Genomic DNA, 22,807 nt, shown 5'->3' with positions numbered 1-22,807 from the left:
CCCTACGGTTTGGTTTGGGTCAGGTCAGCTTACTTTTGGGGGCTTTTCCACTGGGTACAGTACGTAGTACCCGATACTTTTTTAGCACCACCTCGTTTGAGGTTCCAAGCGTGTTGAACTAATACTAAAAAGTGACGTGAAAACACTGTAGATCACTGATTGGTCTGAGAGAATCGTGACGAGTGTCATGCTAAACGCAAGATTAGCTTTATCTTTGTGCTTGCGCTGTCTCGAGCAAACCTGTTTATCATCTGTGATTTGTTGTACGTTTACAGGTTAGGAAACAGGAACACCATACCACTGTTTTCCAGACTTGCAGTTTGTGGCTCACATTCGCGAAGAGAATGTCCACATGCAAGGCATTTTTGCAACTTTAATCAGGCCCAGTGGAGCGCATCGGCCGACACCACAAGTGTTTGTACAAAAACTGTCATGTGAGACAGAGGTAGTGATAAACATAATGTCCAAACATTTATTTGTGGTGGTCAATTTTGATTTTGTGGATGTATGGGAACGTATAGCAATCCAATGACGCTAATATACACAGGCCATAAAGCCAATACCTCACACAGCAACATATGTTAAATATAACTTTACTTAAAAAAAAATCTGGCTGACGTCAGAGGTATTCAGGCCAATCACAACATACAGATTAGCTGACAATCAGGGACACAGCGCTTTTCAAATCGATGAGTTTTGTACAACACAAAAAGTGTGTTTCAGGAAGAAAGGGAAATCTGGAGCTACAAAAATGTGAAGTATGTGGAAAATAATGTGTTTTTAACCATAAAGCATGCAAACATGTTGTATTATACCAAATACACAAAATAATGTTGTTTTTTAGCAATGAAATAGGTGTCCTTTAAATTTTAAAGCTGCTGCAATCTTAGCACAATTCAGTTTAGACTAAGTTAGTTTGCATCAACAACACACAACAAAAAGAGAATATTACATGTCATCATCTGGGAGGAAAATATTTTAATTTAAAATGCTCACACCTTCAAAATACTATGCTGTGCTATAAGTTACTTTGGGGCATTTATTATGCAGTAAATCTCTGTAATGTGAAGACATGCAGTCACACCCCGGTGAAGACCACACCCGTTTAACAAGATATGAGAGCCCACAGTAATCAAGCGGACAGTTGTGTGGGAAATTGGTCATTAATAATGAGGAAATATGAATAATCTAAAGTTAGCACAAAAACAGACAGAATAAGCGTTCACAATAACTCATATTGAAGATGCTGTCAGCATCAGCAGCACACATAAAATGCACAGCTTTGTTTGGCATAATCACGTTGAAATAACTTAATTTTCACTGAAACAGGAAATTAGGGCGGGATTATATTGATTTGATTAAGCACATTTGACTGTTTAGAAAAATCTGAAGAAAAGCTGAAGTGCAGAATGAGCAGCAAAAGTTAAAGACTGTACGTTAAAAACATACACACACGTGCACATAACTGTTTGTGTGTGTGTGTGTGTGTGTGTGTGTGTGTGTTATAGTTTTGACAATACAGTACAGTTAATAATGTCTAGTCACTGCAATGGGTGTGCACATCACATATGGACTCCTGGGTAAAACCAGTAAACCATGTGTCAGATTTAAATTATATTTCGAACTTAAGAGGTAAGCATAAATAAGCGGACTTGATGTGAATTTTATATATTTTATTAATAACTGTAATATCGTAAACTGCTGGCCCATCTAATCGCGCTCATTACGGATATCAAGCGCTCGAGCGCCTAGCCAGCTAACCCCTAAACCACATAAACGGCTCCATTACTTTTAATTTCTTTACATATATTGCTAGCACTGAGAGAAAATCAATTAAATATCTTACCCTAGAGAAAATCCTCCTCGCGTTTCTAACTATTATTTTCCTTTTCCTGCTCGGGAACGTAAGAAATTCCCGCACCAGTCTTCAGTGTGTCAGTCCAAGGGCGGTAACACAGGAAACTAGACGCTAGAGATGCCTTGATGATTGACACTTACAACGGCCAATAGAAAAATAAAAACAAGCCCCTCAACCAGTGATCCCGCCTACTGGAACCACACAACAAATCAGCGCGCGTGTTGTTTCAGCGGTATAAAAAGTAGTTCGAGGAACTCTAGTTGCTTGGGATATGTAGTCCACGTATGACAAATTCAAATTGATTTATAAGATTTAGCATTTAATTAAGAATTGAAATGTTCTTAATATATTATATAATATATAATATGTAGTTGTACGAAATTAATTTCTAGAAAAACTTGAAGGAAAAAAGCAACTGCCATTTTAATTTATTTGTAAATTATTTTAATAGTCTTGTTTTTTGTATTGCTGTGTTCTCATATGAAAATGTTCATGAATATGTTGTAAACAATAAATAGACTTAAAGGAAGCATTTTTTCTTTTTTTTTTTGAAATCCAGATTCCTTAGACCAGTTAAACCATCTGTAAATAGCCTTAGTGAAACTGGTCAGATTGGTGTACACGTGATGAATGCTCCATCATCACATCGCATTCATCTAAAGCAAAATCCCCACAGGCAGTTTATGACACGAATATTAAGAATGGATTGATAAAGGACGAACGATTAAGCCATAACATTTAATTATAACTTTCATATCACGTTAATCATTTACAGTACCAAAGAAAATCAGTGTCAGATATTCTTGAATATTGTATCTCAATCCCTTTCACAGCCAATAAAGATATGCTGTTATTACACCTATCTGGAACCTGGTGCATTTAATAATTAACAAATAAATACCGTGCTGTATGTGCTCCTTATTTTATATTTAAATTAATTTATTATACATTTGTCCCCATTATTCATTGTCCAGAAAAAAAGTGTGAGCTTTGTTATTATACTCATTATTAGCCCTAAAAACTTCACGTCTCTGTCGCCATGGTGTGGTCATACTGTGTCGATTCACTCAATTGACTTCTATTTTATAAAGCGTCACCAGTGCCTTTTTGTAAGGAGTCGTAGAGGGCTTTTATTTTATAAACTTTTACCCGGATGTTGATGGTTTTTTGCGGCTGATTGTAAGGATGGCGGACATGGATGAGCTGTTCGGCAGTGATGGAGACAGCGACAATGAACAACGAGGTGCATTATATTTACATTTATCATTGAAAATGTTTGTAATTGTTCACGTTACATATGTTTGTATTTTCTGTTGTCGTATTTAGTGATTCGTCCAGTTTTAGGCCGGTCAGGTTATACAGCGCTTTAGAACGGCAAAGCACTGCATACATTAGTTAGTTAAATTAGATCACGTTGACTAGTGAACAGGATTCCTTAGAAATAATTTACCATGGTATCCAAACGAACAAAATGTTGTAGTTACTGTAGTTTATGTGGGTTTACACTTGTAACAATAGCTTAGGTAATTGTGGCATTTTGGTGTAACGTAAACCAAAGTTCTTATGTTGGGGTTTACGATAAATCGAGAAAAAGTGGTCAATGCAGTAAGTTATGCATTTTGTAGCTGGAATAATTTGTGTGTATATATTTATTTATTTATTTATTTATGTAATTTATTATATTTTTAATATTTCAATTCTATGGGGTGGTTTCCCAGACAGAGCTTATCCTGGTCCTATTGAGCTGCCATTATTTTTAAAAACATATTCATATTTTATTATATTCATTGTTTTGTCTCAAGATACAAACCAGTGTTATTTTGTGTAAGGTATGATTGTAAAAACTGCTTTAATATCCTAATATAACTACTAAGGCATAGTCTTGGATTAATCTAAACCCTGTCCGGGAAACCACCCCTATATGTTCTGTAAATATGTAGGTATGTGTTTCATGTTCATAAAGCTAAATAAGTGAGCCGTCACTTGTCATTTTGAACGAGAGCATCAGCTATGTGACTAATTAGAAAATGATTGTGTATTTCAGATTCTGGCTCTGGTTCTGGCTCTGGCTCTGATTCGGAGCACGAGAGACCCAGATCCGCCAGCAATGCTTCAGGCAGTGAGAGCGAGAGGGATCATGATGAAGATGAGGATGGGGGAAAGCCGAGCAATAAAGAACTGTTTGGAGATGACAGCGAAGACGAGCGTGGGAGCCAACACAGCGGCAGCCAATCGGAGCGATCGGGCAACCAATCAGATGCAACTATGCACTCGGACAATGAGCACAGTGGGTCTGAACGGCATCACGATGAGGAGGATGATGACGATGAAGAAAGGGGTCACGGTTCAGACGTAGGGAGCCCGGCCTCAGGGGCTGGCAGTCATCGGTCAGGCAGTCACCGGTCAGGCAGTCACCGGTCAGGTAGTCACCGGTCAGGCAGTCACCAGTCAGGCAGTCACCGGTCTGATAGAGGAAGCGGAAGTCCGGGCTCAGAAGGGGGCAGCCCTCGCTCAGAACCAGGAAGTGGTCATTCGGATCCAGGCACACCTCATTCAGACGGAGAGGGGTCAGGGAAAGACGTCCAGTCTGGTGATGAGAAGTGGGATGGGGATGGAAAGAGTGACCAATCAGAAGATGAAGAGAAACCGCAGAACTCAGATGACGAGAGGGAACGTTCTGATGATGAAGTGATGAGGCGAAAATCTGGTAAGTGGGATTGAACCATAGACAGAACAGAACGGTTGTCCTGTATAAATTATACGTGTTTAGAGGTGTATGAAGATTTGCGGTGATTTGTTTCAGGGTCTGTGAAGGGCAGTGACAGCGAGGAAGACTTCACAAGAAGGAAAAAGAAAAAAATAGCTTCAGACTCCGATTCAGATTCTGATTCGGGAACACACGGTAAGTAACACACAGTGTGCCGCACGCTTGCAGCTCAGCATTTTTAAAAGGTTAAAGTTTCCCTTCCCAGAGAATGCACTGACTATAATAAATAAATACATTATGAATTATATGTAGATTTTAGCATTTTCATAGTAGCCACACTTTACCTACAGTTTGCAAACATATTTTTATCACAAAGTTTTTAAGATGAGAAGTGTTGCAGTCAGGTGATCATATGCTTTAGTAGAATGTGATGAGTGAAGAAGATTATACAAAACTGGTAAATCTTTTAATGTGTATAACTACAAATGAAAAGTGCAGGAATGTTTGTTTTGAATTGTTCTGATAAATTTTTCAATTCTGGATCCATTGAGAACTCGGTTTTGCATACTAAAGCCTCAAGTATAATTCAGTTTTTACCCATGCACAAGGGTCAGCCCACAGTGCACGTGCAATTTTTGTCATTAGAATAGCGCATGCGCGTACAAAAACACGTAAAGTGTGTACAGGAGTATGTAGGCCAGAGGAGGTATTGCTATTTGTTGTGGTGTGGAAGCGCCCAACACCCGTGTATGTACGAGTGAAATGAACTATGCTTTTGCCATGTGTTCGACTGGGCATATATTAATGTTGGACGATATGCCCCGTCGTAAGATCGTCCTATCGTCAGCCTGTGAGATCGCTGATACACCACAGTATCCCGGGGTGGGGCAATAGTTTACTCACTGATTAATTTGTTAAATTTTTTACTCATTTATGACAAGCCACTTTATTGGTGGACAAAAAGAAGCTGATTTAGTTAAACACACTCATGACCCCAACCTTCTTAAAACTGATGCCATTAATCCTAACGCGTCATTAAAGCCCAGGCGCTCTGAAATGTCGTGCGCACCAGTGAGCAGGAACAACAAACACACTCGCTGGTTTAAAAACCCTCCGTGCCTGACAACCTCTCTAGTGCAAGGAAATGTCAGAGCCGCACGTATGAGGAAGAGTCCATGCGGCACGCTTTCAGGTCCAAGCAAGAGTCCAAGTCGGACGCATTACAAGTTCAGGTGTGGAAAGGAGCCAGCGAGGCACTCAGTGTTAATGTAAAACTAAGATTTAAAACTATAATGGGCAAATATGCCAACTATCGCCATGAAGGCCCGCTATCGGCCATATGTCTTAGACAACAGTACTGTCTATTGGCACAACCCTAGCGCAAACTGGTAAATAATGAGCTATACTTTCAGCTTAAAGCCTGATTTATAGTCGTGCGTAAGCTCTACGCTGTAGCTATGCCATAGGTCAGTGGTTCCCAACCTTTTTAGCCCTAAGTACTCCCACAGCCCTATCAGTAAGGCTCAAGTACCCCTTCATCGAAACTAAACCAAAGTTGTGTTTTAAAGACAATTAATTAGTAATTTTAATTAATTAATTAATTTTAAACATTAAAGTAAAAAGCACTGACTGATGAAGCATGTTTATTTCAACAAACCACTACCATTGTGATCAGTGTTTGCATTTTATCAGCTCATTTGCATTTTAAAAGACACACCCAAAAACGGCACATTTTGCTCAGGCCTACAAAATGGCAATTTTGACATGCTATAATTAATTATCTGTAGGGTGTTTTGAGATAAAACTTCACATATGGACTCTGGAAACGCCAAAGACTTATTTTAGAAATTAAAAAAATTCATCATATGACCCCTTTAAGGGCCAGATTTACTAACAGCTTGCGCAAACCATCATTTTGGCGTTAAATAACGACTGAACTTACTAAAGACACGCAATAGATATTTAGCTCTGAAAAGGTGTTATTTTTGCGACCTTATTGCATATGCATTTGTAGAAGTTTTCCTACATTAACATTAATGCGAGGAGAGTATTACATTTTGCCAGAGGAACATACTTTAAAATAAATATATAGTTTGCCAAGCCATGCTATGTTTAATTTGCTGGAGAAAAGATGAGGAGAAGTCACGAGGAGAAGTACAATCGGGTATTTCAAAACTTATTTTACCCTTCATCTTTCGTCCTCCGGTTCATAGTGTACTTTTACTTAGCTGGAATTTCACACTCTGCAGTCCGCATTTTCATTGCGATGTCCTGCCGAGGTCTCTTATTTGCGACCCTGTACTAATTTGCGCTGCTCTTAGTAGATTGCAGTGGTCATTAGAGAAACAGCGCGTCAGTTCTACGCGGACCGCAAACGCTGTGATTGGTCCACCAGAACCCCTCCCGTCAGATAAAAAAACTGCATCATAGGTATTTCTGTTTGCGACGTTGAAAACAGATGAGCCAAGTTGAGGAGTGATTTAACTCAAACTTCAACAAAAGTCGCTGTTTATTTACATCCATCATTGCTGGTCTTCTCAAATCATACACAAGTTGCTGTTTTTTCTTCATTTGTGGGTTAACTTGCCAAGCTTCTTCTTCATTGACGGTCACGCTGCTACTGTGTGGATACTGCATACCAGCGGTCTGCATTTGTGTTTGCACATCTACGCAGACAACAACACAAAAGTATAAATTAAAACCAACGCGGAACCTACGCCTTTCCGGCTACGCCATAGGACCTACGCACAACTATAACGAAGCCCTAAAGGCCTTGTGAGACCCTAATCTGCATAACTGTGTATTTAAACTAGTAAGACATTTCAAAGTGTGTGTGTGTGTGTTTAGGTAAGAAACCAGCAGCAAATGACTTGTTTGGAGAAGCAGATGATATTTCATCCGACAGCGATGCAGAGAAACCCCCTACACCTGGACAGCCATTAGTAAGACATTTGTAAACAAACATTCTGTCTTTATATTTATGTTGAGCTTTTCAGCAGCTATGTAAACCTAAAGTTATTCAATACTTCAGTCTCTCCTTTTGGATAGGTTAACACATTTGCATGTTATTCTAACAACTAATTATGAATTAAACAGGACGGCGAGGACGGTATGGAGGGCGATCAGCCCGAGGAAGAGCCTGTTCCTGAGACCAGGATTGAGGTTGAGATTCCTAAAGTCAGCACGGATCTGGGCAGTGAACTCTTCTTCGTCAAATTACCCAACTTTCTCAGTGTGGAGCCCAGGTGCGTGAGTGTGACCGTGGGCATCATCTTAAAAGTGATAGTGATTTATCTAATTCACGCTGTTTCTACAGGCCCTTTGATCCTCAGTACTACGAGGATGAGTTTGAGGATGAAGAGATGTTAGATGAGGAAGGGCGAACACGTCTGAAGCTGAAAGTGGAGAACACCATCAGATGGCGCTCTCGGCGTGACGAAGAGGGCAACGAAGTTAAGGAGAGCAATGCACGTATTGTCAAATGGTCTGATGGCAGGTGAGGACACAAAACGTGTTGTTTTGACGTTGTGCTGGCAAGAAGATAAATGGAATGGAAATCAGCATCTGTCTCTCTCCATATGCAGCATGTCTCTGCACCTGGGCAATGAGGTCTTTGATGTGTATAAAGCTCCGCTGCAGGGTGACCACAACCACCTGTTCATCCGACAGGGTACAGGACTGCAAGGACAGGCTGTGTTCAAGACCAAACTCACCTTCAGGTGCTTTACACACACACACTTAATGTAGATGTGAATGCTTCTCATTTCAAAAGCTTTGCATCCAATGTTTTTTTCTTACGTCTGTACCTCTCGTCCCAGCTATTCCCTGCTGGAGTGAGAGGAAAGGAAGCAAAGATGATAAACGAGGATGAAGGTCCTCACTGTTTTTTTGACAGCCTGATTTTACAAAAGTTTGGCTCTCAGCCTTGAGTGGTCCAGGCCTCTCTGAGTCTTGGAGAGTCTGACCCAAAAGAATTGATAAGGATGCCACATATCTCTATCTATTAAACTATCAGTGTTTGTTTGGTTCAGATTTGAGTTTCACCTCAGCTCATTTTGACTTTTGTAATCTTTCACACATCTGCCAGCAGGAGTCATTGCTTCACCGCAGCAGATCTAGCCTCACCTCAATCACATACAAAACATTTGTCAAAATCTGTTACTGGTTAAAGAGTTTAGAGGTTGCTCTGCAGGGCTTTTTCACTAGGAGCTCAGCTGAAAATTTTAGGGGCGCAACCAAAAAATTTAGGGGCACACACCGTAAATCAACATGCTTACCAAATAATCACATTTCTACAAATTTCCACTGTATTACTAATAAATACTTTGATGATAGATGCAGAAAGTACAACGTGCTGTTTCAAATTCAGTGTCACATCACAAAAAAAGGTAAAATTTACTAGTCACATGACACATGTGCCACTGGATGTAAAATTCAGTGGCACACTCCCAAATTTTGGTGGCAGTCTGGAGCCCTGCTTTGTATATGTGTTTATGTGTGAGCATATAGCAAATGGATTTAAAATATCAGCTGTATGCTATATTTGCGTGTGTAGGGATTTGTATATAATATGTATATATAATGTTTTTGTGTATGTATAGACCTCACTCCACAGACAGCGCCACACATAGGAAGATGACTCTTTCTTTGGCTGACCGCTGCTCAAAGACACAGAAGATCCGCATCCTGCCAATGGCCGGCAGAGACCCCGAGTCCCAAAGAAATGAGATGATCAAGGTAACACACAGATTTTAACTTTGTCTCAAGACTGATAATAGAAGACTGAAAAAAAAATTTTAAGCGTTAAATGATGGTTATTACTTGGTACAGTTGCAAAATTCTGGGAATTTTTTTATGGCTGGAAACTTTCCATTGGAATATATGGGAATTAACATGCACAGATCATATTTTGAATCATGCAAACACAAAATGATGTCAAAATTTCCATCGTTGCATGTATTTACGTAAATTACATGAATTTGTTTAAAACTTCATTGTGCTTTGTGTAAGCTAGTGTGCAACAACATTACACTATTGTAAAGACAAATACACTGACTGAGAAAACATTAAGGTGAGATAATTAAAAAAAGTACCCAGAAACCACCCAAAATTTTGAACACATTACCAGAGTCGGCTCCAGACCATAACTAACAGGGGGGTACGCGGCTTCCAACCGGGGGCACGCAATCAGCAACAATAACTTGCAAAACAAGGCATAAAAACGTCAAATACAGTGCAAGCACACACTCATACAATTGGTACGGACTGTCAGCTCATTTCCCGTATGAAATGCAGAAGATCACAAACTAATCAGTATTACCACAATCACGTCACAATGCTAACGGTCTATGACCACACTTAGATTTGAAAATTCCGCCTTGACCTTTTTGGCGCTAATCTTTTGAGTTTGAGTCAATCGGTGTTTGCATGAACTCGGATGGAGCAGGCGGTGCTGGTTCGTTCTACATTTTCTAATATCCATATTTTACACGATCCATAAAATGCCGCAAACAACATGTTGCTAGTATCAAGTCACATGAATATGCTAAAGACGTAAAGGCGCATGAGACTCCGCAATGCAACCAATCAGAGAAACTGGTCTATTTTAATTTATATCATATATCAACTATATTTTCCTCATTTGGTTACATTAAAAGTCATGAAACATTCAATGTTTGATTTATTTTAATTATTCTTTTGACATATTAAATTAATAAAAACTGTCTAGGGGGCACAACAACCTCTCTGGGGGGGCACGGCCCACGAATGCCCCACCTTGACGCCGGCCCTGCACATTACTATGTTTAATGTTTTTGAAAGAAGTCTCTAATGTTTGCTTTTATTTGATCAAAAATCCTTCAGAAATCCTTCTAATATAAATGATTTCAAAATGCTTTTTGATCAAATAAATCCATGGCTTGATGAGCGTAAGTATTAGGATTCGTAAAAATTTTATTACCTTGCATGCATATCGGCTTATGACCAAACTAAATGTTTATTTATGTTTATATACAATATAGTTAGTTTATATACATTTCCTAAAATTTGCAAATAATTTCCATAAATTCCTGTTAAGTTTCCAATTTGGAATATTTCCAAAATTCCCCAGATTAAGTTTCGCTAAAAAGTTTCCTGAAATTTACCAGAAACTTGTCGACCCTTTGCAACCCTATTACTTAGTTGATGTAGCTGTTATCGTTGATATTTTGGGCAAAAGAGTTCATACAGTGGTTGTGATATATTTTACAGAATGCAATGCACACAATTACACTACTCTTTTATTTAATTGTCAGAAAACTGATAAGCTATCGCATAAATTGACAGTCTCAGCTCTTGCACGCTTCCTCGCATACAGGATTTTAATGCATCTTGGATACAGCAGGATTTGCACGCATGACCGTGTTATCTAAACATATTGCTTGACTGCTGCGAAGGGTCTGCAGTATTTCTTCTATTTCTCCTTTATCTCCCGCTGACATTCAACTCTAATGTCCGAAGATCCAGATATCAAGATATCAGATAAACAGCCATTAGTCAAAAATGACAGCAGTGAAGACCTAGTGACCCTTATACAACCTTAGAGTTACAACAGTAAAGTGCTGTGTACAATAGTCGTTTATAACTCATTTGTATTCATAAATAATTACCAGATTGTAAAATTTACTCATGAACTGTTTGTGGGACTTCAGGATTAAAACTTGAAAATGATTTATATTGATTGAATAAATGTTTCAAGTCTACATCAGTGTTCACTTTGATAACATTAAATGTTATGCATAATTTTTTAATTGCTTTTGATGCATGATTTAAGAGTTCCTGTTTGACTCTCTGTGCAGAAAGAGGAGGAGAGGTTACGAGCGTCCATCCGCCGCGAGTCCCAACAGAGGCGCATGAGAGAGAAACAGCATCAGCGCGGTCTGAACGCTGGATATTTGGAGCCTGACCGCTATGATGAGGATGAGGAGGGTGAAGAGTCCATCAGCCTGGCTGCCATCAAGAGCAAATACAAGGGGGGCGGTCTGAGGGGTGGGTGACTTACAAAACACACATACACACCTACACATACATTGCGATTTTAGATTATTTTTTTTGGTGTGTATTGCGATATGAGAACTACTGGATGACTTCACCAGATGACTTGAAAAGCATTTCTTATACAGCTCACAGATTTCTCACAGAGAAATTTCTCACAATCAGTGATTTTTCTCTGCCGTCTGAAAGCGTTGGTGTAACAATGGCAAAGGCGTCCAAAAAAAGAAATGCTCTGCATGTTCTGCGATGTGACTACTGTGGATGAGCACATTGCAAATGTCGATGTGCTCGCGTTCTGTTACTTTTTGGGAATATTGTGTTCCTGTAGCTCAATAGTAGAGCATTGCATTAGCAATTCAAAGGTCACAAGTTCAATTCCAAAGAAACGCATTGAATAAAAGCATCTGGCAAATGCATACATGTAAGTTTAGTGTTACTGTTTTAAATCCATTTGATAGCTTTATATAAAAAAGCACATGTTATGTATGTGTCATACACTCACCTAAAGGATTATTAGGATCACCTGTTCAATTTCTCATTAATGCAATTATCTAATCAACCAATCACCTGGCAGTTGCTTCAATGCATTTAGGGGTGTGGTCCTGGTCAAGACTCCAAACTGAACGTTGCATGGTTGTTGGTGCCAGACGGGGGCCGGTCTGAGTATTTCACAATCTGCTCAGTTATTGGGATTTTCATGCACGACCATTTCTAGGGTTTAAAAAGAATGGAGTGAAAAGGAAAAAACATACAGTATGCGGCAGTCCTGTGGGAGAAAATGCCTTGTTGATGCTAGAGGTCAGAGGAGAATGGGCCGACTGATTCAAGCTGATAGAAGAGCAACTTTGACTGAAATAACCACTCGTTACAATAGAGGTATGCAGCAAAGCATTTGTGAAGCCACAACACGCACAACCTTGAGGCAGATGGCCTACAACAGCAGAAGTCCCTAATGTGTACCACTCATCTCCACTACAAATAAAATTTCTGTTGAGACATTGAGATGGCAGAGTCAGAATTTGGAGAACATGGATCCATCATGCCATGTTACCACTGTGCAGGCTGGTGGTGGTGGTATAATGGTGTGTGGGATGTTTTTTTGGCACACTTTAGGCCCCTTAGTGCCAATTGGGCATTGTTTTAATGCCACAGCCTACCTGAGCATTGTTTCTGACCATGTCCATCCCTTTATGACCACCATGTACCCATCCTCTGATGGCTACTTCCAGCAGGATAATGAACCATGTCACAAAGCTCGAATCATTTTTAAATTGGTTTCTTGAACATGACAATGAGTTCACTGTACTAAAATGGCCCCCACAGTCACCAGATCTAAACTCAATAGAGCATCTTTGGGATGTGGTGGAACGGGAGCTTCGTGCCCTGGATGTGCATCCCACAAATCTCCATCAACTCCAAGATGCTATTCTATCAATATGGGCCAACATTTCTAAAGAATGCTTTCAGCACCTTGTTGAATCAATGCCACGTAGAATTAAGGCAGTTCTGAAGGCGAAAGGGGGTCAAACACAGTATTAGTATAGTGTTCAAAATAATCCTTTAGGTGAGTGTATCCCTACCATCCCTACAGGAAGTAGGGCAGTACAGATGCCCTCTGAACCGCACTGGGGCTCTGTCTCTGTTGTCTATATTGTATTCCTTCTCCCCCCTCGTGTGTCCGTTTCTGCACAACAGATTCTTTGAGTGATTTTGAGACCTGCTGCGATCATCCAGAACATTCTGCACAGCAAGAACAGCTTGTGTTCCCAAAACAGCACGTCACACACACACTTTCCCACTGACAGTAACCGCTACGGCCGTTAGCCGATTACCTGCCGGCTCCTTAAGACTGCGTTATACTGGAGTCCGACTGAGATTTAGATTAGTTTGTTCAGTTTGATTTGTTTGTGCCGCTAAGAAGTATTTACTAAAAGAACATCTCTCTGGAATGCTCGAAAACCAGTCCAAAATTCTGAGCTGTGCTTCAATAATTGTTTGTTTGTGGGTCACAGAGGAACGTGCAAGGATCTATTCATCAGACAGCGATGAAGGTTCTGATGAAGACAAAGCCCAGCGGCTGATGAAGGCCAAGAGATTGGACGATGACGAGGATGAGGTGAGCGTCCACATGCATACCCCTTGGATTGATGTCATGCAAAATCACACGCTCAAGTCTGTTTATTAAAGCAAAATGGCCAAAATACAGCACTTAAAAGTGCACTCTGTAACTTTTAGAAGGATATTTTGATAGAAATGCAATATAATATACATCATTGTACTATCAGTGGTGTATAAAGACCTTACATAATGAACTGTCTTGCTCTTATTTATTAATAATTAGCCAATTTTAGCTACATGCACCATGGGAGGGGCTGCCATGTTTCTGCAGTGGCCCTAAATCAACAAACTTAGCATAGCTGCACTATGCTTTTCGAAAGGGATGCATGAGCTGTGGACTCAGCCGTTGGTTACAATTCAAAGTGTTCATTATTTGTTCAATCTTTCAGGAGGGTGAAAACTCTGGAAAGAGAAAGGCAGAAGAAGATGAGGAATCTGCTGCCAAGAAACAGAAAAAATATGTCATCAGTGATGAAGAGGAGGAAGACGATGAGTGATTTTTTTTTCTTTTTTTCTGTGATTGGTTGATCAGAATAAACTAGGTATCCAGTGTCCAGAAAGAAACCGTTTGTTGTACACTTTGTTTGTATAGTTTATAAAGTAACAAATCTCATCATTACAACACATCAATAAAGAACCGTTATTAAAACACTGCCTGTTTTTATTTAATGTGTTACTCTCAGAAAATATTTGCAATATTTTTGTTTTCCTATGTGGGCATATTTAGTGATAATCTAACAAACTTTATGTCCATGTAAGATGATCAATCTTTCTGTAACCTTTCCAATATAATTTATTACTGATTGGTGTTTGTGTGTCTTGCCTGGAGAGATTTCTTATACACTGGTCTGGCCCCATTGCGCCAGAATGATGCACACACAGGCACACATGTACCTTCTGGAGAGGAATACATCCTTGATCTGCATTCATTCGGTCTTATCACATACAGTGGTTTAAAAAAGTGTTTGTCTCCTTCCTGATTTATTATTTTTTTGCTCTTTTGTCAAACTTTATTCTTTCAGATCATGAAAAACAAATTTAAATATTAATCAAAAATAACACAAGTAAACACAACGTGCTTAAATGAAGGTTTTATTATGAAGGGAATACAAAATCCAACACGCATTGTCCTGTGTGAAAAAGTTCTTGCCCCCCTAAACCTAATAACTGGTTGGATCACCCTTAGCAGCAACAACTGCAATCAAGCATTTGTGATAACTTGCAATGACTCTGTTACAGCGCTGTAGAGGAATTTTGGTCCATTCATCTTTGCAGAATTGGTGTAATTCAGCCACATTGGAGGGTTTTCGAGCATAAACCAACTTTTTAAGGTCATGTCACAGCATAAGATTGAGGTCAGGAGTTTGACTAGGCCACTCCAAATTCTTCATTTTGTTTTTCTTCAGCCATTCAGAGGTGGACTTGCTGGTGTGTTTTGGATCATTGTCCTGCTGCAGAACCAAAGTTTGCTTCAGATTGAGGTCAGGAACAGCTGTCTGGACATTGTCCTTCAGGATTTTTTGGTAGACAGCAGAATTCATGTTTCCATTTATCACAGCAATTCTTCCAGGTCCTGAAGCAGCAAAACCGCCCCAGACCACCACCATATTTTACTGTTGGTATGATGTTCTTTTTATAAAATGCTGTTGCTTTTACACCAGACGTAATGGGTCGAACACCTTCCAAAAACTTTTGTCTCGTCAGTCCACAGAGTAACGAGGGTTACATTAGTAACTGAAAAGTTATTTGGCTATAAATCAGGACAGGAATACGCTATAAACGCCAAACTTGGTACACATACTGTATGTATGGGTCCAGTCTAGGTCACATTCAAAATTTGCTTCGCAACTTCATCTACCTCAAAATACATGGCCGCCATTAGCCAATCAAGTTCAACAGCTATTAAACAAGGTTAACGGATGCCAATCGGAATGAAACTTGGTGGGCCTATTTGACTCTTGGCCATAGAAGGTCTGTGCAAAGTATGAAAAAAGGCCCCCGGGGCGCTGTCACATTTTTTGGTTTATCAGTTTGTATATTACGCAGTGTTTTACATGTAAACTAGGCTAATTCTGAACAACTTTGCCTGTAGAACGACTGATGCCAAACATTTAAAGGCGTGTGGCCAATTTTACTTAAATGGCTATAATTTATGATTGGAAGAGATATTAACATGAAGTGTGGTTCACTTATGTTATGCCCAGGCTGAGATCACATGCACAAAATGGCAGAGCTTGACCACTAAGTGGCTCTATAACACAATCTCAAACAGTTATTTTTTAATAATAATAATAATGTTTTATTTATATAGTGCCTTTCAAGAACACAAGGATGGGAATAATCAATTTAGGGAATAATCAATTTGGAGAGAGAGAGAAAGTGCCATGTCATGACGAGCTTTAAAAACTAAGGTGAGAATCTTAAACTGGATGCGGTAATTAACAGGGAGCCAGTGTAGTTGTTGTAGGACAGGGGTGATGTAAGCTGATTTTTTGTAAAAGTGAGGGCCCGAGCAGTTGAATTCTGAACGAACTGCAAGCAATTAATGACTTTTCTGGGTACACCAAAAAGCAAGGAGTTGCAGTAATCAAGACGTGAAGTTATAAAAGCGTGAACAACAGCGGTTTCAGCATCTTTGAGATTTAGTGAGCGTCTTAAACAGACAATATTGCAAAAATGGGAAAAAATAGACTTGATAAGCTGACTGTTGTGGGGTTCAAAACATAGCCTATAATCGAACAACACACCAAGGTTTTGTATAGTGAAAGAGGGTTGAACCAGAACACCATCAATGTTAATAGAAAAGTCATGTTGGGTGACATCAAGTGATTTAGGGGCTACTAGCAGAATTTCAGTTTTATCCATATTCAACTTTAAGTAGTTTTGAGCCATCCATATTTTGAAATCGAGTAAGCAAGATGTTTAGTAAGGGGGAGGGAAAACCAAGTTAGGTACAGTAAAATAAATGTGTATGTTGCCAGCATAACTGTGGAAATTAAAGCCATGATGCCGGATGATCTGACCTAGGGGACGTGTGTAGATTAAAAATAAAAGTGGACCAAGGACAGATCCTTGAGGCACTCCTCGGGAGAGGGTGACAGAATAAGAATTAAATTTGTCAATGCTAACAAACTGCTGCCTATCTGTGAGATATAAAGTTTGACAATGTAGAGCGGTTTCTGAAATGCTGAATGCAGACAAACGGGACAAAAGTACAGAGTGGCAGACGGTATCAAAAGCTGAACTCAGGTCCAAAAGGACCAGAAGGCTGAGGACACCAGAATCAGGAGGAGGAGGTCATTCACCACTTTGAGAAGAGCAATCTTTGTACTGTGGATAGGCCGTAAACAAGACTGAAATTGTTTCTGCAGGTTACTTTTGTCCAAGTGAGTCCGCAGTTGTGTGGCAACCACTTTTTCTAGGACTTTAGACAAAAAAGGAAGATTGGAGATTGGGCATAGAGGCCATAATCAGCTTTTTAACCACAGATTTCTTCAAATCTGAATGTCATAAAGTAATTGGGGCTTGTTTATATTACTCAAACTGACTAGCAGTCTCAGAACATCATAGAGACAAAGAGAGTTCGTTTTTATCATTCATACCGAGTCTTAAGACGCTTGAACCCCGATAATTCCTGCTTGCAGCTATATTTGTATTATATTTTTGCACTTATTAAAATTGTTTGGATGTTTAACATTTGGGGGTGATTTGATAAAAAAATTCCATCAATATAATCCCATAAAAAGTTTTCATTATTTTTTCGGTAGACATACATGCTTTTATAAGATTTGTCCCAGAACTCTCCATTGTAATGTTTTGCACATCTCTCACATTTGAAATACCCTGTACTTTACCTCTCTTCATTCAGGAGACGTAACCCTGAGCAATGCTGGCTGTATAAATGACTTGATATTCATTCCACAGCTCTCATCTGCTCTGGTCTTTAGCACATATTTATTTTGCCTGAGGTTTGCTCTGGCTGTTCAAAATGACATACAAGCATGCGTAACCATGCATGTGTCCTACTTGTGTATCAGTAAACACACATATGCTGATGGGTGTGTTTTCTTCACAACAGATGAACGAACACAATAAAGAGTCAGCAGTTACTGTAACAGACCAGTTACGTAAATAATCACGTAATCATGTAAAGAATGCTGAGTCTACGTATCTGTGTGCATGTGTTTGGTTTTGGCCAAAACTGCTGTCTCACTGCAGGGTGAAGGGAATTTATGTTGTACATCTTTAGGTAAAGGTGTGTAAACCTGCAAGTGTGTCTGATACATTAGCTTGTCAACTGACAGCAGCAATGGGTCTCTCTCTCTCTCTCTCTCTCTCTCTCTCTCTCTCTCTCTCTCTCTCTCTCTCTCTCTCTCTCTCTCTCTCTCTCTCTCTCTCTCTCTGCAGTAGGGTTATGTAATGGTGTGACAGTGCTGGTATAGGGCAGTCAGTACAGCAGACAGAGGGCGGGGGTAAATTCAAATCTCTGCAGTATTTCATCAATGGCCCCCCTCCTCTTTGTCATGTCCTCTCTATTAAGTGTATTGCTGCAGTTGCTGTCTTTGTGAAACACTCAGCATGTCCAAATATGCATACTTTCATACTATTTAGTATGCAAAAAGCAGTATGTCTGAATAGTCAAACAAAACACCAGATTGCCCATTTCATTTGCTGAGATTCTGAGAAGTGTGCCTTGCTGTCCTTGTAAGATCATGAGTGATTATGAGATCAGATGTAAAAAATCTGCTTTTCCAGTGCCAACATGTGGGATGTAGTATGTATGTATGTAGTATTCATAATGCACACCTGTAATCATATACACTAGCATTCAATAGTTTATGGTCAAATTCTTAATTAATATTTTTCCACATATTAGAATAATAATAAATTCACCAAAACTATAGAATAACCAAAAACTATGGGAATTATGTTGTTGACTAAAACACATCCATTATATTTTATAATCTTCATTGTTTTCACCTATTCAGAAATGTACTTTTTTAACATTCTGCACTGATATCTCACAGTGAGATAATTTTGTAAACATTATTGTTTAACATGTATTCTGGAATCTTATTGGCTGCTTTTTCTTCATTATTTGATTTAAGTCATCCACATTAGAAACATGGTTTAAGAAATACTTTTGTCATAAGTGACATTCATTTGCTGACAGAGTTCTTTGTCTGCTTACCTGACTATGACCTGAAAGTGGTTTGTTTGATTTTAGGAAGTCGACAGACTTATGTACAGAAGATAAAACACTGTTTGCTGAAACTGACCATAGTTAAAAATAGAATTACTGAGACGTTTGCCTGAATTTACACCACGATTACATCTCACAGGACGAGTTGACCTTAAACACATTAAATTGTTCTCTAATATCTACAAAGAAGGTATGTGCATCATTCTTGCTTTATTCATAGCAAAAATCATCCAGAAATGTTTTTACATGTCCATTTACAACCCTAGGATTTGCCTTTAGAATGAAATGGTCTATTTTTACCTAATTTGAAAAGGTCATGAATAGTAATTTTGAGCTCTGCTCTGATTGGCTGTTTCTCAGAGCAGTTCAGTTCAGTAGTTTTGTGTGTGTGTAATCAGACCTTAGGTTTGAGTCTGTATCAGACAAAGATCCAGATTTTGAGGAATTATCAATTGGAGATTGTTAAAGGCGCTCTTAGCGAATTCACGCGTTTTATGCCATAAAACATTTTTTGTTTTATACAGTAAACATCTCCTCACTATTTGCTGTCTGCCTGTCCCCTGAACACACCGTATATAAATGCGGTCTCTGTAGACAGCCCAGGCTCCAAAAACTGCAACAAAAACAAAGTGGCCAAACCTACCACCACGAAACATAACAAAGAGGCTGTTTACACTTGGTATTAAGATGTGTTTTCATCGTTCGGATCACAAGTTGACGAGAGAGACACATCACGTTTACACCTGGTATTTAAATCCATCTCTTTTGTCCACTTTCGAGCGCTTCTGTCCTGAATACTGTGAGGGGGTGGTCTGTCGAGACGGTGGGTGAGTCTCTCTGCTGTCATTTAAACATGAGCGGGAGTAATGACGAGTTTATATGGACACAAACTAATATTATGTCGGAGTCCACTGCTTGTGTAGTAAGTAAACATGCTGCACAGTGTTTTGTACATGAATATGTAAAAGCTTTCTCTGAAGTTTCAGCGCAATTGATGAAATAGAATCGTGCGACTTTCGCACGCTTGCAAAATGAAACTGCGGAGATCAGCCGCTTTAGTTTTATCAATGAAAGGCTAAAAATAGCGCTGTTCGCCGTGTGTTCGTGCCAGAAGTCAGAAAAGACGTAAAACATTGTGTTTAGTACCTCAGATTATATAAATGGGTGGAGAAAAGGCGGTGCGTGTAGCTGTTTGAACACATTCAACCACATGTGCGTTTACACTACAAAAGTAATCCGATCGAAAGGGGTTTCGACTACTTCTGAATGTGGTTGGAAAGTGGACGAGCTCAAAACGTTTTAAACACCGTTTACACCTGGCATTAACGTCGTCCACTTGTGATCCGATCGAGGAAAACGCATGTTAATGCCAAGTGTAAACAGCCTCAAAGTGTTTCAGCCAATAAACGACAAGAATGATTTGGGAGTGGGGGTTGGGCACGTTCATGACTCTTTCAGAAAGCACAGCAGGGAGGGGGAGGAGTTAGCTACGCTCAGTTTTGTTTGATAACACTTCGATCGTCAACAAGAAGTGACGTCACACAGATTTCGCTTAGAGCGCCTTTAATGGACGTTTCTGAGTGGTAAGTTTGTGTATTTTTTAAGTATGGACCTGCAAAACGTAACTGTAACGTCAATAGTAGAAATTCAGCCTTAACGCTAGCATAAACCATTAACTAGCATAACTCAGCAGTCATAACTTTGTTTTAGCATTGTATCAACATTGTAATTCATTTAATGTGTGATTTAATGTTGGGGCGTACAACTCGACTGTGACATCACAGTTGGTGTTATGTTAAGATTGGTCTGTTTTCCAGCACAAGATTTACATAAAAAGGAGGAAACAACCACGTTTGATGTTCACGATATGTCATTACCATTTACAGAACTCTTTATCTATGCTATAGATAAATACAGTTTACATTCTATGGCACCTTTAACATAAATGTATTAGCTAACATGAACTAACAATAAGCAATAAAGTTTGTTAATCAATTAAAACGTATTAATCTTTGTTAATGTTAGTCGATACAATGTCAATACAGTTGTTCATGTTCATATCTACAGCATTAGACGTGAGCCGCTTTATCACTGTGACCATGTATAGCTCAGTGGTAGAGCATTGCGTTTGTAGCACAAAAGGTCATGGGTTCGAATCCAGGGAACACATCATATTGATAAAAACACATGTATAGCTTGTAATGCACTGTAAGTTGCGTTGGATAAAAGCCTCTGCCAAGTGCATAAAAAAGGCTAAGTGCAGTAACTACGCAAACACTGAAACCAAGGAAAATGCCCTTAAAGTTTTTTACACCAACCAGTCAGACATGTTACTGCCATTTTGGCACACACATTTCTCTGAAATGGGACAAAATTGAACCAGGAGACTTTGTCACAAGACACAACAGATCTTACAAAGCCCATTTCAGCCCCTAACTCAATTTTGACCAAATGTGTAGTTACTGCCCTTTGGCTTTGTAGCCCACAATACTAATGTAGGACCAGCAAGAGAACTTAGTCATGTCATAAACCTTTCAGGCATATCAAATATGGTTTGATCACGAGTGTGTTATAAAGATGAAGCTTAAAAAACTAAACAGGAACAGTACAGTTTACATTGCAAGCAAATAGACCTGCAGAGAATAAACTGCACAATGTAATGCAGGCATTTGTTTAACAGATATTTGAAAAATGTTTGCTAAACAGATTTTATTGTCATTTAAGGAACTTTGACTGACTGATGCATTTTATTCTCTGGAAAACTAAATGTTTATTATAACCTGGCTGTGTACATCCTCCTGGGTGTTGCTATATGTTTGTATTATACCTGAAGCTCTGTTCCTGTAACTCAATTGGTAGATCATTTCATTAGCAGTACAATAGTCACAAGTTTGATCCCCAGAAAACACACACACACACACACACACACTGGTACTGCAATAATCTATTCCATGGATAAAAGTAGGTGCCAAATGTAAAAATGTATAGCTGTGTCAATGCTTACAGGAGCACAAAATATTTATCATAGAGAACTGCTGCACTTGTTGTTTACTGTTCATCCAGGTGTAATGTTAAACTGTGATCACGGTATCTACCCTAGAGACACCATACCCGTTACCCACAAAGCCCTGCTTACGTATGTAGGATACAGATGATAAAAAATAAAGCCAGTTAATGCTATGTTGAAAATGTTTCCTCACACAGAAGGTGAGGACAAAGACTATTGCTAGGGTTGGGAAATCAAAACCCTGTCGTTGATATGGGCTATAACAGAAGAGGACATATCACTTACATCCTGTTACTGTCATTAATGTACCACTGTATGCTTATCATTTACCTACTAGTTCAACGCTAAAGGGCTTTCCTACAGCAAACAGGTAGACTTTCCTTGTGAACATATTGCGCCACAAAGTGTTAAGGAAATATATCCTGAACAATTAGAAATCAATTAGTGTAGTCATAGCATACACAAACAAGGGACAATTGCAAAAGCTAACCAGACAATCACGGATCTTTGCTATCCTCTTGACCACATTCACACTACACTTTGGTCCAAGAAAATTTCTGTAAAATTGGCAGAGAGGCTTCTGTGTGAACAAAAACACGTCCCATAAATGTTCTGGGATCGCTCCTGGAAAGAGGACCTGGTAACATTGCCGTAAGGTACCCAGAAAGTGTTGTGTTATTGTTCAGCTCTTTAAAACGAGGGATTTACATGCAGATTAACATTCACGATGAGAGATGTCTGCAAACTGGACTTAAGCAGAGCATAAACGGCGTGTCACACGCTCTTTTATAGTCTTATCATAAAAAAATTGCATGCGCATGGTTTCTGGAGAGAGAAATAACATATAGGCCGTTTCATCGGACGCACGTGCGGTGACGCGAT

The 22,807-nt window shown here is 39.3% G+C and overlaps 2 protein-coding genes across 3 annotated transcripts in view; one reads left to right on the top strand and one right to left on the bottom strand.

Annotated features, from left to right (window-relative positions):
- Positions 1-2,002, bottom strand: part of tmod2 (tropomodulin 2) — a 38,306-nt gene extending 36,304 nt beyond the window's left edge. For both annotated transcript variants that reach the window (XM_055173867.2, XM_055173866.2), the window contains exon 1: positions 1,847-2,002. The gene's annotated coding sequence lies outside the window, so the exon portion shown is untranslated. The remainder of the gene's footprint in view (positions 1-1,846) is intronic.
- Positions 2,003-2,956: 954 nt separating this feature from the next.
- On the top strand, positions 2,957-14,364 carry leo1 (LEO1 homolog, Paf1/RNA polymerase II complex component). Its single transcript, XM_055173865.2, has 11 exons — positions 2,957-3,101; positions 3,903-4,565; positions 4,662-4,760; positions 7,413-7,507; positions 7,662-7,810; positions 7,882-8,061; positions 8,150-8,284; positions 9,167-9,302; positions 11,402-11,591; positions 13,610-13,713; positions 14,105-14,364. Exons 1-11 carry the CDS (start codon positions 3,044-3,046, stop codon positions 14,210-14,212), a joined length of 1,917 nt encoding a protein of 638 aa, XP_055029840.2. The 5' UTR covers positions 2,957-3,043; the 3' UTR covers positions 14,213-14,364.
- The last annotated feature ends 8,443 nt before the right edge of the window (positions 14,365-22,807 follow it).

The sequence above is a fragment of the Misgurnus anguillicaudatus genome, chromosome 15 (genome assembly GCF_027580225.2).
Source record: "Misgurnus anguillicaudatus chromosome 15, ASM2758022v2, whole genome shotgun sequence".
Classification (NCBI taxonomy): domain Eukaryota; kingdom Metazoa; phylum Chordata; class Actinopteri; order Cypriniformes; family Cobitidae; genus Misgurnus; species Misgurnus anguillicaudatus.
This window is presented reverse-complemented; position numbering and strand designations above follow the sequence as displayed.

Coding starts and splice junctions, on each gene's coding strand:
- leo1 (XM_055173865.2), top strand. CDS start 3,044: ATGGCGGACATGGATGAGCTGTTCGGCAGTGATGGAGACAGCGACAAT. Junction 4,761..7,412: donor TTCTGATTCGGGAACACACG/GTAAGTAACACA, acceptor GTGTGTGTTTAG/GTAAGAAACCAGCAGCAAAT. Junction 7,811..7,881: donor TTTCTCAGTGTGGAGCCCAG/GTGCGTGAGTGT, acceptor CTGTTTCTACAG/GCCCTTTGATCCTCAGTACT.